A 13,962-nucleotide genomic window follows, 5' to 3' on the forward strand; every position below is an offset into this window, starting at 1 on the left:
GTCAGATGAGTAGATAGCAAAAATTTTCTCCCATTCTGTAGGTTGCCTGTTCACTCTGATGGTAGTTTCTTTTGCTGTGCAGAAGCTCTTTAGTTTAATGAGATCCCATTTGTCAATTTTGGCTTTTGCTGCCGTTGCTTTTGGTGTTTTAGACATGAAGTCTTCGCCCATGCCTATGTCCTGAATGGTACTACCTAGGTTTTCCTCTAGGATTTTTATGGTATTAGGTCTAACATTTAAGTCTCTAATCCATCTTGAATTAATTTTCGTATAAGGAGTAAGGAAAGGATCCAGTTTCAGCTTTCTACTTATGGCTAGCCAATTTTCCCAGCACCATTTATTAAATAGGGAATCTTTTCCCCATTTCTTGTTTCTCTCAGGTTTGTCAAAGATCAGATGGCTGTAGATGTGTGGTATTACTTCTGAGGACTCTGTTCTGTTCCATTGGTCTATATCTCTGTTTTGGTACCAGTACCATGCTGTTTTGGTTACTGTAGCCTTGTAGTATAGTTTGAAGTCAGGTAGCGTGATGCCTCCAGCTTTGTTCTTTTGACTGAGGATTGTCTTGGAGATGCGGGCTCTTTTTTGGTTCCATATGAACTTTAAAGCAGTTTTTTCCAATTCTGTGAAGAAACTCATTGGTAGCTTGATGGGGATGGCATTGAATCTATAAATTACCTTGGGCAGTATGGCCATTTTCACGATATTGATTCTTCCTATCCATGAGCATGGTATGTTCTTCCATTTGTTTGTGTCCTCTTTTATTTCACTGAGCAGTGGTTTGTAGTTCTCCTTGAAGAGGTCCTTTACATCCCTTGTAAGTTGGATTCCTAGGTATTTGATTCTCTTTGAAGCAATTGTGAATGGAAGTTCATTCCTGATTTGGCTCTCTGTTTGTCTGTTACTGGTGTATAAGAATGCTTGTGATTTTTGCACATTAATTTTGTATCCTGAGACTTTGCTGAAGTTGCTTATCAGCTTAAGGAGATTTTGGGCTGAGACAATGGGGTTTTCTAAATATACAATCATGTCATCTGCAAACAGGGACAATTTGACTTCTTCTTTTCCTAACTGAATACCCTTGATTTCTTTCTCTTGCCTGATTGCCCTAGCCAGAACTTCCAACACTATGTTGAATAGGAGTGGTGAGAGAGGGCATCCCTGTCTTGTGCCAGTTTTCAAAGGGAATTTTTCCAGTTTTTGCCCATTCAGTATGATATTGGCTGTGGGTTTGTCATAAATAGCTCTTATTATCTTGAGGTACGTTCCATCAATACCGAATTTATTGAGCGTTTTTAGCATGAAGGGCTGTTGAATTTTGTCAAAAGCCTTTTCTGCATCAATTGAGATAATCATGTGGTTCTTGTCTTTGGTTCTGTTTATATGCTGGATTATGTTTATTGATTTGCGAATGTTGAACCAGCCTTGCATCCCAGGGATGAAGCCCACTTGATCATGGTGGATAAGCTTTTTGATGTGTTGCTGAATCCGGTTTGCCAGTATTTTATTGAGGATTTTTGCATCAATGTTCATCAGGGATATTGGTCTAAAATTCTCTTTTTTTGTTGTGTCTCTGCCAGGCTTTGGTATCAGGATGATGTTGGCCTCATAAAATGAGTTAGGGAGGATTCCCTCTTTTTCTATTGATTGGAATAGTTTCAGAAGGAATGGTACCAACTCCTCCTTGTACCTCTGGTAGAATTCAGCTGTGAATCCATCTGGTCCTGGACTTTTTTTGGTTGGTAGGCTATTAATTGTTGCCTCAATTTCAGAGCCTGCTATTTGTCTATTCAGGGATTCAACTTCTTCCTGGTTTAGTCTTGGAAGAGTGTAAGTGTCCTAGATTTTCTTCTAGATTTTCCAGTTTATTTGCATAGAGGTGTTTATAGTATTCTCTGATGGTAGTTTGTATTTCTGTGGGGTCGGTGGTGATATCCCCTTTATCATTTTTAATTGCCTCGATTTGATTCTTCTCTCTTTTCTTCTTTATTAGTCTGGCTAGTGGTCTGTCAATTTTGTTGATCTTTTCAAAAAACCAACTCCTGGATTCATTGATTTTTTGGAGGGTTTTTTGTGTCTCTATCTCCTTCAGTTCTGCTCTGATCTTAGTTATTTCTTGCCTTCTGCTAGCTTTCGGATGTGTTTGCTCTTGCTTCTCTAGTTCTTTTAATTGCGATGTTAGAGTGTCAATTTTAGATCTTTCCTGCTTTCTCTTGTGGGCATTTAGTGCTATAAATTTCCCTCTACACACTGCTTTAAATGTGTCCCAGAGATTCTGGTATGTTGTATCTTTGTTCTCATTGGTTTCAAAGAACATCTTTATTTCTGCCTTCATTTCGTTATGTACCCAGTAGTCATTCAGGAGCAGGTTGTTCAGTTTCCATGTAGTTGAGCGGTTTTGATTGAGTTTCTTAGTCCTGAGTTCTAGTTTGATTGCACTGTGGTCTGAGAGACAGTTTGTTATAATTTCTGTTCTTGTACATTTGCTGAGGAGTGCTTTACTTCCAATTACGTGATCAATTTTGGAGTAAGTATGATGTGGTGCTGAGAAGAATGTATATTCTGTTGATTTGGGGTGGAGAGTTCTATAGATGTCTATTAGGTCTGCTTGCTGCAGAGATGAGTTCAATTCCTGGATATCCTTGTTAACTTTCTGTCTCGTTGATCTGTCTAATGTTGACAGTGGAGTGTTGAAGTCTCCCATTATTATTGTATGGGAGTCTAAGTCTCTTTGTAAGTCTCTAAGGACTTGCTTTATGAATCTGGGTGCTCCTGTATTGGGTGCATATATATTTAGGATAGTTAGCTCTTCCTGTTGAATTGATCCCTTTACCATTATGTAATGGCCTTCTTTGTCTCTTTTGATCTTTGATGGTTTAAAGTCTGTTTTATCAGAGACTAGTATTGCAACCCCTGCTTTTTTTTGTTCTCCATTTGCTTGGTAAATCTTCCTCCATCCCTTTATTTTGAGCCTATGTATGTCTCTGCGTGTGAGATGGGTCTCCTGAATACAGCAGACTGATGGGTCTTGACTCTTGATCCAGTTTGCCAGTCTGTGTCTTTTAATTGGAGCATTTAGTCCATTTACATTTAAGGTTAAGATTGTTATGTGTGAACTTGATCCTGCCATTATGATATTAACTGGTTATTTTGCTCGTTAGTTGATGCAGTTTCTTCCTAGCCTCGATGGTCTTTACATTTTGGCATGTTTTTGCAATGGCTGGTTCCGGTTGTTCCTTTCCATGTTGAGTGCTTCCTTCAGGGTCTCTTGTAAGGCAGGCCTAGTGGTGACAAAATCTCTAAGCATTTGCTTATCTGTAAAGGATTTTATTTCTCCTTCGCTTATGAAACTTAGTTTGGCTGGATATGAAATTCTGGGTTTAAAATTCTTTTCTTTAAGAATGTTGAATATTGGCCCCCACTCTCTTCTGGCTTGGAGAGTTTCTGCTGAGAGATCTGCTGTTAGTCTGATGGGCTTCCCTTTGTGGGTAACCCGACCTTTCTCTCTGGCTGCCCTTAAGATTTTTTCCTTCATTTCAACTTTGGTGAATCTGGCAATTATGTGTCTTGGAGTTGCTCTTCTCGAGGAGTATCTTTGTGGCGTTCTCTGTATTTCCTGGATTTGAATGTTGGCCTGCCCTACTAGGTTGGGGAAGTTCTCCTGGATGATATCCTGAAGAGTGTTTTCCAACTTGGTTCCATGTTCCCCCTCACTTTCAGGCACCCCAATCAGACGTAGATTTGGTCTTTTTACATAATCCCATACTTCTTGCAGGCTTTGTTCATTTCTTTTTCTTCTTTTTTCTTTTGGTTTCTCTTCTCGCTTCATTTCATTCATTTGATCCTCAATCGCTGATACTTTCTTCCAGTTGATCGACTCGGTTACTGAAGCTTGTGCATTTGTCACGTATTTCTCATGTCATGGTTTTCATCTCTTTCATTTCGTTTAGGACCTTCTCTGCATTAATTACTCTAGCCATCAATTCTTCCACTTTTTTTTCAAGATTTTTAGTTTCTTTGCGCTGGGTATGTAATTCCTCCTTTAGTTCTGAGAAATTTGATGGACTGAAGCCTTCTTCTCTCATCTCGTCAAAGTCATTCTCCGTCCAGCTTTGATCCGTTGCTGGCGATGAGCTGCGCTCCTTTGCCGGGGAAGATGCGCTCTTATTTTTTGAATTTCCAGCTTTTCTGCCCTGCTTTTTCCCCATCTTTGTGGTTTTATCTGCCTCTGGTCTTTGATGATGGTGATGTACTGATGGGATTTTGGTGTAGGTGTCCTTCCTGTTTGATAGTTTTCCTTCTAACAGTCAGGACCCTCAGCTGTAGGTCTGTTGGAGATTGCTTGAGGTCCACTCCAGACCCTGTTTGCCTGAGTATCAGCAGCAGAGGCTGCAGAAGATAGAATATTTCTGAACAGCAAGTGTACCTGTCTGATTCTTGCTTTGGAAGCTTCCTCTCAGGGGTGTACTCCTCCCTGTGAGGTGTGGGGTGTCAGACTGCCCCTAGTGGGGGATGTCTGCCAGTTAGGCTACTCAGGGGTCAGGGACCCACTTGAGCAGGGAGTCTGTCCCTTCTCAGATCTCAACCTCCGTGTTGGGAGATCCACTGCTCTCTTCAAAGCTGTCAGACAGAGTTGTTTGCGTCTGCAGAGGTGTCTGCTGCGTTTGTTTAGTTTACTGTGCCCGGTCCCCAGAGGTGGAGTCTACAGAGACAGGCAGGTTTCCTTGAGCTGCTGTGAGCTCCACCCAGTTCGAGCTTCCCAGCAGCTTTGTTTACCTACTTAAGCCTCAGCAATGGCGGGCGCCCCTCCCCCAGCCTGGCTGCTGCCTTGCCGGTAGATCACAGACTGCTGCGCTAGCAATGAGGGAGGCTCCGTGGGTGTGGGACCCTCCCGGCCAGGTGTGGGATATGATCTCCTGGTGTGCCTGTTTGCTTAAAGCACAGTATTGGGGTGGGAGTTACCCGATTTTCCAGGTGTTGTGTGTCTCAGTTCCCCTGGCTAGGAAAAGGGACTCCCTTCCCCCTTGCGCTTCCCAGGTGAGGCAATGCCTCGCCCTGCTTCAGCTCTCGCTGGTCGGGCTGCAGCAGCTGACCAGCACCGATCGTCCTGCACTCCCCAGTGAGATGAACCCAGTACCTCAGTTGAAAATGCAGAAATCACCGGTCTTCTGTGTCGCTCGCGCTGGGAGTTGGAGACTGGAGCTGCTCCTATTCGGCCATCTTGCTCCGCCCCTGTTTTTATTATATATACTTTTCTATGATAAAGTTTAATTTATAAATTAGACACAGTACTCTTGTGCTTTGGAGCCATTATTAAGTAAAATAAGAGTTACTTGAATATAAGCACTGCAGTGTGGCAACAGTCAATCTTGATAACCAAGATGGCTACTAAGTGACCACAGGTGGACAGTGTATACAACATGGATATGCTGGACAAATAAATGATTCACATCCCAGACAGGCTGGAGCAGATGGCATGAGATTTCATCATGCTACTCAGAGTGGCATGTGATTATAAACTTATACATTATTTATTTTGGGAATTTTCTATTTAATATTTTCAGACTGCAGTTGACCATGGGTAACTGAAACTGCAGATAAGGAGAAACTACTGTATTACCTGAAAAGAAATTATAGTAAAACTATCATTTTCGAAAACAGTACATTCATATGAAACACCTAAAGGACTTATTCTATTTGTTTGGTTTTCTTAACAGCTAATGAAAATAGGTTCTGATGTTGAATTATTACTCAGAACATCTGTTATACAAGGTATTCACACAGACCACAATACACTGAGTAAGTAGAATTAAAGAAAAATGGTTTAACCGTACTGTGTTTTAAAATATTGAATAATTATAGCACATGTAATGCTGAGTGGTAAAACAGCTTGATTTTGCCAGGCAATGTGGTATATAGCATATATATTTTACAAGGTTATAGTCTATCATATTGAATTATGAAACTTTGTTTTACCACATTTGTTTCCTTTTAATTAATTTTTATTTTTTGTTTTTATCTTGTTATATTTCAAAACTAATTACAAAGACAGTACAACTATATATTTTTATCATATTTATTTACAGTTCTTAATTTTTCTGGCATTTATCACTTACCTAGACTATTTCTTTACCTTTTACTCTATAATGACTTTTGCTTTTCATTTTTTGGTTTTTTTGAGATGGAGTCTCACTCTGTCGCCCAGGCTGGAGTGCAGTGGTGCGATCTTGTGTCGCTGCAACCTCCACCTCCTGGATTAAAGCATTTCTCATGCCTCAGCCTCCCAACTAGCTAGGACTACACCACCATGCCCAGCTAATTTTTGTATTTTTAGTAGAAACAGGGTTTTACTATGTTGGCCAGGCTGGTCTCAAACTCCTAACCTTAGGTGATCCACCTGCCTCAGCCTCCCAAAGCACTGGGATTACATGCATGAGGCATCATGCACCTGGCCTATAATTAGTTATTTTAATTCAGAAGATTTAGGATTATAGGAAATGGAAATATAGTTGAGGATCCTCCATTGTACCTCAAGACTCCAGATGGTGCTTCAGCAAAATCTCATTTCACATAACATTTTGTTTTTGTTCTCTAAAGTATCTTTGGGGACAGTAACAACAAAAAGATGACATTCAAAATTGTTGGCCAGGTGCAGTGGCTCATTCCTGTAATCCCAGCACTTTGGGAGGCCAAGGCAGAAGTCTCAGTTGAGCCCAGGAGTTCAAGACCAGCCTGGGCAACATGACAAAACCTCGCCTCTACAAAAAATACAAAAGTTATCAGGATGCGGTGGTGCACACCTGTAGTTCCAGCTAGTAGGGAGGCTGTGGTGGGAGGGTCACTTGAGTCCAGGAGGTTGAGGCTTTAGTGAGCCGTGAGTATGCCACTGCAATCCAGCCTGGGTGACAGAGTAAGACCCTGCCTCAAAAAATATATATATTGAAAGGCTTTGTTTTTTAAGCAGACTATGGAAGTATAACACACAAACAAAAAAGTACTCAATTTTTAATTGTATAGCTCAGTGAATTTTCATAAAATGAAATACCCGTGTAACTAACATGCACAACAAGCCACGTGTAAAAAAAAATTGGCCTTTCTGATGGATATGTGGTAGTAACACATTGTGATTTTAATTTATATTTCTCTGGTAACTAATGAACTACAAGGACCTCTTCAGTTGTTTAGTGGACATTTGGATATTCCTTTTTATGAAGTGCCTGTTTGAGTCTTTTGTCCATTTTTCTAAGGGGTTATCTGCCTTTTTATTGTTGATTTAAAGGATTTCTTTATATGTTCTGAATATAGAAATTTGGTGGGTATATGTATTACAAGAATCTTTGACTTTGTGGCTTTCCTTTTCACTTTGGTAGTGTTATCTATGAGAAGTTCTTAATGTAGTCATATTTTGAATTTTTTAATAATTAGTGCTTTTTAATTCTATTAAAGAAACCTTTGCCTAGCTCAAGCAAGATCGTGAGGAGATCCCCCTATGCTTTCTTCCAAAAGCTTTACTGTAGGCTGGGCACAGTGGCTCACACTTGTAATCCCTGCACATTGGGAGGCCGAGGCAGGTAGATCACTTGAGGTCAGAAGTTCAAGACGAGCCTGGGCAACATGGTGAAACCCCGTTTTACTAAAAATACAAAAATTAGCCAGGCATGGTGGCGCATGCCTGTAATTCCAGCTACTCGGGAAGCTGAGGAAGGAGAATCACTTGAATGTGGGAGGCAGAGGCTGCAGTGAGTCAAGATGATACACTGTACAGCCTGGGCAACAGAGTGAGACTCCATCTCAAAAAAAAAAAAGGTTGGGCGTGGTGGCTCACACCTGTAATCCCAGCACTTTGGGAGGTCAAGGCGGGCAGATCGCTAGGTCAGGTGATCGAGACCATCCTTGCTAACACGGTGAAACCCTGTCTCTGTTAAAAATACAAAAAATTAGCCAAGTGTGTTGGCGGGCGCCTGTAGTCCCAACTACTCAGGAGGCTGAGGCAGGAGAATGGCATGAACCTGGGAGGCAGAGCTTGCAGTGAGCCAAGATGGCACCACTGCACTCCAGCCTGGGTGCATCTCAAAAAAAAAAAAAAAAAAAAAAAAAAAAAAAAAAAACCTGTATTGTTTGATCTTTTTCATTTGGTTGTTTATATCAACTAGAGTTGGTTTGTATATGGTATGAGATGTGGGGGGTCAAGATTTATTTTTTTACATGTGACTATCCAGTTGATCCAGCAACACTTATTGAAAAGACCACTCTTCCCCCTACTACTCTACAGGATCACCTTTGTCATAAAAATCAAAGAACTATATAGGTGTGCATCTGTTTCCGGACTTTATAATCTCTTCAATCTGTTTTTCTGCCCTGCATCATATACTATAATGTCTTGATTATTACAGCCTTATAATAGATCTTCCTACCTGGTAGTATAAGTCCAAAGGGCTTTTAAAGTTACTTTTATTTAATGGGGACTTATCAGAAATTATTAGATCTTGGGCTGAGCACTGTGGTTCACCCCTATAATCACAGCACTTTGGGAGGCTGAGGTGGGCAAATCCCTTGAACTCAGGAGTTTGAGACTAGCCAGGGCAACATAGTGAAACCCTGTCTCTACCAGAAATACAAAAAATTCACCAGGCATGGTGGTGTGCGCCCATGGCCCCAGCTACTCAGGAGGCTGAGGGGGGAGGATCACTTGAGCCTGGGAGAGAATGTTGCAATAAGCCGAGATCACACCACTGCACTCCAGCCTGGGTGACAGAGCCAGACCGTCTCTCACAAAAAAAAAAAAGAAAAAGAAATTATTAGATCTGAGTTATTGTTTTTGTCTTTTGTCTTGTTTTCTTTAGATGGAGTCTTGCTCTGTCTCTTAGGCTGGAGTGCAGTGGTGTGATCCTGTCTCACTGCAACCTCTGCCTCCCAGGTTCAAGCAGTTCTCCTGCCTCAGCCTCCTGAGTAGCTGGGATTACAGGCGTGTACCACCACACCTGGCTAAGTTTTGTATTTTTAGTAGAGACGGGGTTTCACCATGTTGGTCAGTCTGTTTTCAAACTCCTGACCTCATGATCCACCTGCCTTGGCCTCCCAAAGAGCTGGGATTACAGGCATGAGCCACTGCACCGGGCTTTTTTTTTTTTTTTTTTTTTGAAACGAAGTTTCGCTCTTATCACCCAGGCTGGAGTGCAGTGGCATGATTTCAGCTCGCTGCAACCTCCACCTCCCAGGTTCAAGTGATTCTCCTGCCTCAGCCCGCCAAGTAGCTGGGATTACAGGAGCTTGCCACCACGCCCAGCTAATTTTTGTATTTTCAGTAGAGACAAGGTTTCACCACGTTAGCCAGACTGGTCTGGAACTCCTGATCTCAAGTGATCCACCTGCCTCGGCCTCCCAAAGTGCTGGGTTTACAGGTGTGAGCCACTGCACCTGGCTGATCTGAGTTATGTTTGTAAGGGCAGAAAACACAGTTAATCCTAAATTTAAGACGTGTAGTCATCAGTTTTTATCTTAATAATGATCTTTAGAGTTTCTGTGTAGTATAGCCAACATTTTATACAGGTAATCACAGATATATATTATTTTTATCACATGAATAAAGTTTTAGGTTATTTTAAATAACTAAATTTAGTATCTATATTTCAAATGCCTTGTTTTAGATATAACAGTATTGAATATTATTTAGATTTCTTTTTATCCTTGGGTTTTTTTGTATATTTTAATTTTCCCACAGAATTAAATATTTTGACTCTTTTATGAGTATTAATACATAGTGCCTTAATAGCCTCATTCTTTCTGTGTGTGTTTGTATATTTATACATATATATACACACACATATACACACATACATATATACACATATATACACACATATATACATATATGTAGACATATATACATATATATGTATAGCTCCAAAATATAAGAAATTTGATTCCTTAATCTCTCTTTCTAAAAGTTACTTTAAGCAAAATTCCTCCAAATATTTTAGCAGTGTCTACACTGTCACATAGAAATGACCAGAATTAAAATTCTGCTTCTTATTTAGAAAATGGAGAGTTGTGATTATGTGTTTCTAAAAAATATCATATAATGTCTCAAAATGAAAAATACTAGAAATAAAAAGTAATAAAATGAAACTTCATTTGGAAGATTAATCACCCTGTAGCATGAATTCTAAATCCATCTCTCTTTTTCTTCCATTCAAATAGTATCTACAGTGAAAAGTAAACATTGAATCCCAGCAGGAACTCCTTATCTTAAATAATTTCTCATTTTTTATTTTTTTAAAAAATCACTTCCAGACATCTCTCAAAAGGAGACATACAAATGACCAACAAGTATATGAAAAAATACTCAACATCAGTAATCACGGAAATGAAAATTAAAACCACAATTAAATATCATCTCACCCCAGATAGAATGACTGTTGTCAAAAGGACAAAAAATAACTAATTCTGACAAGGATATGGAGAAAGGAGAACTCTTATACACTATTGGTGGGAATGTAAATTAGGATAGCCATTATAGAAAACAGTATAGAGGGTCCTCAAAAACTAAAAATAGAACTATTGCATGATCTAGTAATTCCTCTACTGGATATGTATCCAAAGGAAAGGAAATCACTGTATGCAGGAAATAGCTGCATTCTCATGTTTATCGTGGGCACTATTCACAATAGCCAAGATATGGAATCAACCTAAGAATCCATCGATAGATGGATAAAGAAAATGTATATATACATATGTATATACATATATACACACATGCACACACACATATACACACACAATGGAATATTATTCAGCCATAAAAAGAAGGAAATCTTGTCATTTGTGACAACAAACATGAACCTGGAAGACATTGTGTTAAGTGAAATAAGCCAGGCACAGAAAAACAAATATTGCATGTTCTCACTCATGTGGAACCTGAAAAAGTTCAACTTACAGCAACAGAGAGCAGATAGTGGTTACTAAAGGCCAGGAAGGGTCAGAGGGGGATAGCTAGAGGTTGGTTAATGGGTCCAAAATTACAATTAGCTAGGAGGAATAAGTTCTAGTGTTCTATAGCACTGTAGGGTAACTATAATTAACAATTTATTGTATATTTTCAAATAGCTAGAAGAGCAAATTTTGAATATTCCTAACAGAAATGATCAATAACATCATAAATATGCTAATTACCTTGATTTGATCATCACACATATACATGCATTGAGCTATCACTGTACCCCTTAAATATGCATATTTAGTATGTATCAATTAAAAATAATAAAAGGAAAACATTTCCTTCTTTATCCTTGCAGGTGAATTCAAGGTTCTTTATTACAAGCATAATTTCATCATTTGAAATAATTCCTTATTTTTAAAATCTTTAAAAAATATTTTGGAAACTGTTTTTCTTTCCAAATATTTTCTGCTCTTTCTTTTTTTTGTATTACCTTACGTGCATGAATTTGTATAAATCATAATATTTCATTCATATCATTCATCATTGGTCTAGCATAGCCTTTAACTATGACTTAGAAAAATACTCAGGTTATTCATTATTCTATACTTGCTTTCTGTTTGATTATTGACATTTGTCAAAACCCTCTTTCTAATGTGGATATTAGTCACCTGGTTACAATGTTGGCCTTTGACAAACGTATATCATTCATACAAATTTTAAAGATGGTCCCAAGGAAACCCAGGACTTCAGGTCATTATTTTTTATGGTACTTAGTTTTTTAATAGGATCCATATTTTTTAACTTCCTCTCTGGCATATGTGTAGAAAAAATAGGGATGTACTTCTAAACGAATGATACAGTTAAAAAAACAAAAAGCTCCAAGAAGCTGTTCTTCAGATGTATTTTAAACTTCTGCCTTTTGGTTTATTTAGATTTGTCATTGTCTAAAACTATCTTATGGTTTGTGTTCTAAGACATGTTAATGTGACTCAACAAACATTGAATCGCTGTTATGCTAGATGTCAGGGATAGAACAGTGGGCAAGACAGATATGGTTCCTATCCAGTGGAACTTAGAGTGCTGTGTAAAAGAGAGACAATTAAATATACAGCACAGTTCGTGCAATGCCATGATAGGAGGCAGAGATTGTTGAGGCACATAAGCAGAGCTACAGATCCAAACTTGGTGAGCTAGGGACAGGTTCTTGGAAGAAAACACTTTTGTGTTACAGTTTCCCTAATTTGAAGTTACCATTTATATAATATACATAATGTGCTTGAAATATTTAGAAGTGTTTCTAGAACTTCAGTGTGAAATATTTTAATGTCCTTTAAATTATTTGGATTCAAAATATCTCTATGATTATCACACTATTATAAACTATGCTATCCATAATAATTTCTTTTAAAATTTTTATCTAAATTTGTATTTTGGTCCAAAATTGAGATAAAGACTTTATTTCAAGGAATTGCTTTTTGGCTGGGTGCCAAATTTGAAGCTTATAAAGTTTTTGAGTGAATTTTATTACCAAGAAACCCCAGGCCTGGCTAACTCTTTTCACCACTTAAGGCCACCCCTGGATCCCTAAACTCCTATTACCAGGAAGTAGACTATGAAAGCTTTTAAAGCCCCAAAGAAGGGCATCTTCCCCAATATCTCCACCTTAGAACAATGAGGCTCAGCGGAACCTAATGGAAAAACTAGCACTGTAACCAAACATCCTTGATTTCAGTCTGGATGAGACTTTAGGGGACAGGTAGTGAGTGGATGTATTCTACAGATGGAAAGAAGGATATATATGCATTTTGCATAGCCAAAGGCGGGGAGGTGCTTGTTGTCTCTCCAGTATCTATCCTCCTGTTCTCTCTCTTTTTTTTTTTTTTTTTTTTTTGAGATAGAGTGTCCTGTTGCTCAGGCTGGAGTGCAGTGGCACGATCTCGGCTCACTGCCACCTCTCCCTCCCGGGTTCAAGCGATTCTCATGCTTCACACCTCCTGAATAGCTGGGACTACAGCTTGGGCAATCCAACCGCTTTGGCCTGCTAAAGTACTAGGAGTATAGGTGTGAGCCACCGCACTTGGCTTCTCCTGTTCTTTTCTACTAACTGAAAAATTGTGTTCAGGGTGCAATGTACCAAGCCAAAAAAAAAAAAAGTTATTTTCCAGACCATGTGACACCTTTCTGGTCTATATAAACCCTGTCTATTGGGTGTTACTTCCAAGAAAGTCATTGTTTTCCTGTTTAAAAGGAATAGGCTGAGCTGGCACTCTCGTTTTGCTCTTTTCTCTTCTCTCTTCTTCACATCTGGAGTGTAGATGTGATATGACAGCACCAGTGAAGACAAAACCACTCATGGAAGGTAGCAGAACAGAAAGAGAGAAAGAGCCTGGGTCCTTAGTATCACTAAGGACAAGCACTAGCCCAGAACTGCCTTAATCTGTATTTCTTTTTTTTTTTTTTTCTGAGATGGAGTCTAGCTTTGTCACCCAGGCTGAAGTACAGTGGCGCGATCTCGGCTTACTGCAACCTCTGCCTTCCGGGTTCAAGCAGTTCTCCTGCCTCAACCTCCCTAGTAGCTGGTGCCCGCAACCATGCCCAGCTAATTTTTGTATTTTTAGTAGAGATGGGGTTTCACTGTGTTGGCCAGGCTGGTCTTGAACCTGTGACCTCGTGATCCACCCACTTCGGCCTCCCAAAGTGCTGGGATTACAAGCATGAGCCACCATGCCTGGCCTTTAATCTGTATTTCTTGATAATATGAGAAAAATTAAATCTCTTACTTATTTAAACCAGCTTGTTGGACTTTGGTTATTCAGAGCTGAACATACTCTAAAATGATATGGGTGTATTTAACCATTTATTTTTCCATTCTCCCATAAAAGTCTTGTTTCACTTTTGTAACACATGACGTTATACTATAATTTGTTGTTTTTCTAGCTGTCTTTTCCATTAGATTGTGAGCTCCTTGAATCTGAAGAGACTATTATATATTCACCTTCATATCTTAATTTCTTGATGTAATG

At 39.2% G+C, this 13,962-nt stretch overlaps 1 protein-coding gene and 1 long non-coding RNA gene across 4 annotated transcripts in view; one reads left to right on the plus strand and one right to left on the minus strand.

Annotated features, from left to right (window-relative positions):
* Positions 1–13,962, minus strand: part of LOC102140929 (uncharacterized) — a 54,862-nt gene that overhangs the window by 15,591 nt on the left and 25,309 nt on the right. The window lies entirely within an intron of this gene.
* LYRM7 (LYR motif containing 7) overlaps positions 1–13,962 on the plus strand; it is a 49,698-nt gene that overhangs the window by 15,152 nt on the left and 20,584 nt on the right. For 2 of the 3 annotated variants that reach the window (XM_005557687.5, XM_065546715.2), the window contains exon 4: positions 5,718–5,799. The exons of the other annotated variant lie outside the window; for it this stretch is intronic. In XM_005557687.5, the coding sequence (XP_005557744.1) occupies positions 5,718–5,799 (82 nt within the window). The remainder of the gene's footprint in view (positions 1–5,717; positions 5,800–13,962) is intronic. 3 annotated transcript variants of the gene reach the window in all.

The sequence above is a fragment of the Macaca fascicularis genome, chromosome 6 (genome assembly GCF_037993035.2).
Source record: "Macaca fascicularis isolate 582-1 chromosome 6, T2T-MFA8v1.1".
Lineage (NCBI taxonomy): Eukaryota > Metazoa > Chordata > Mammalia > Primates > Cercopithecidae > Macaca > Macaca fascicularis.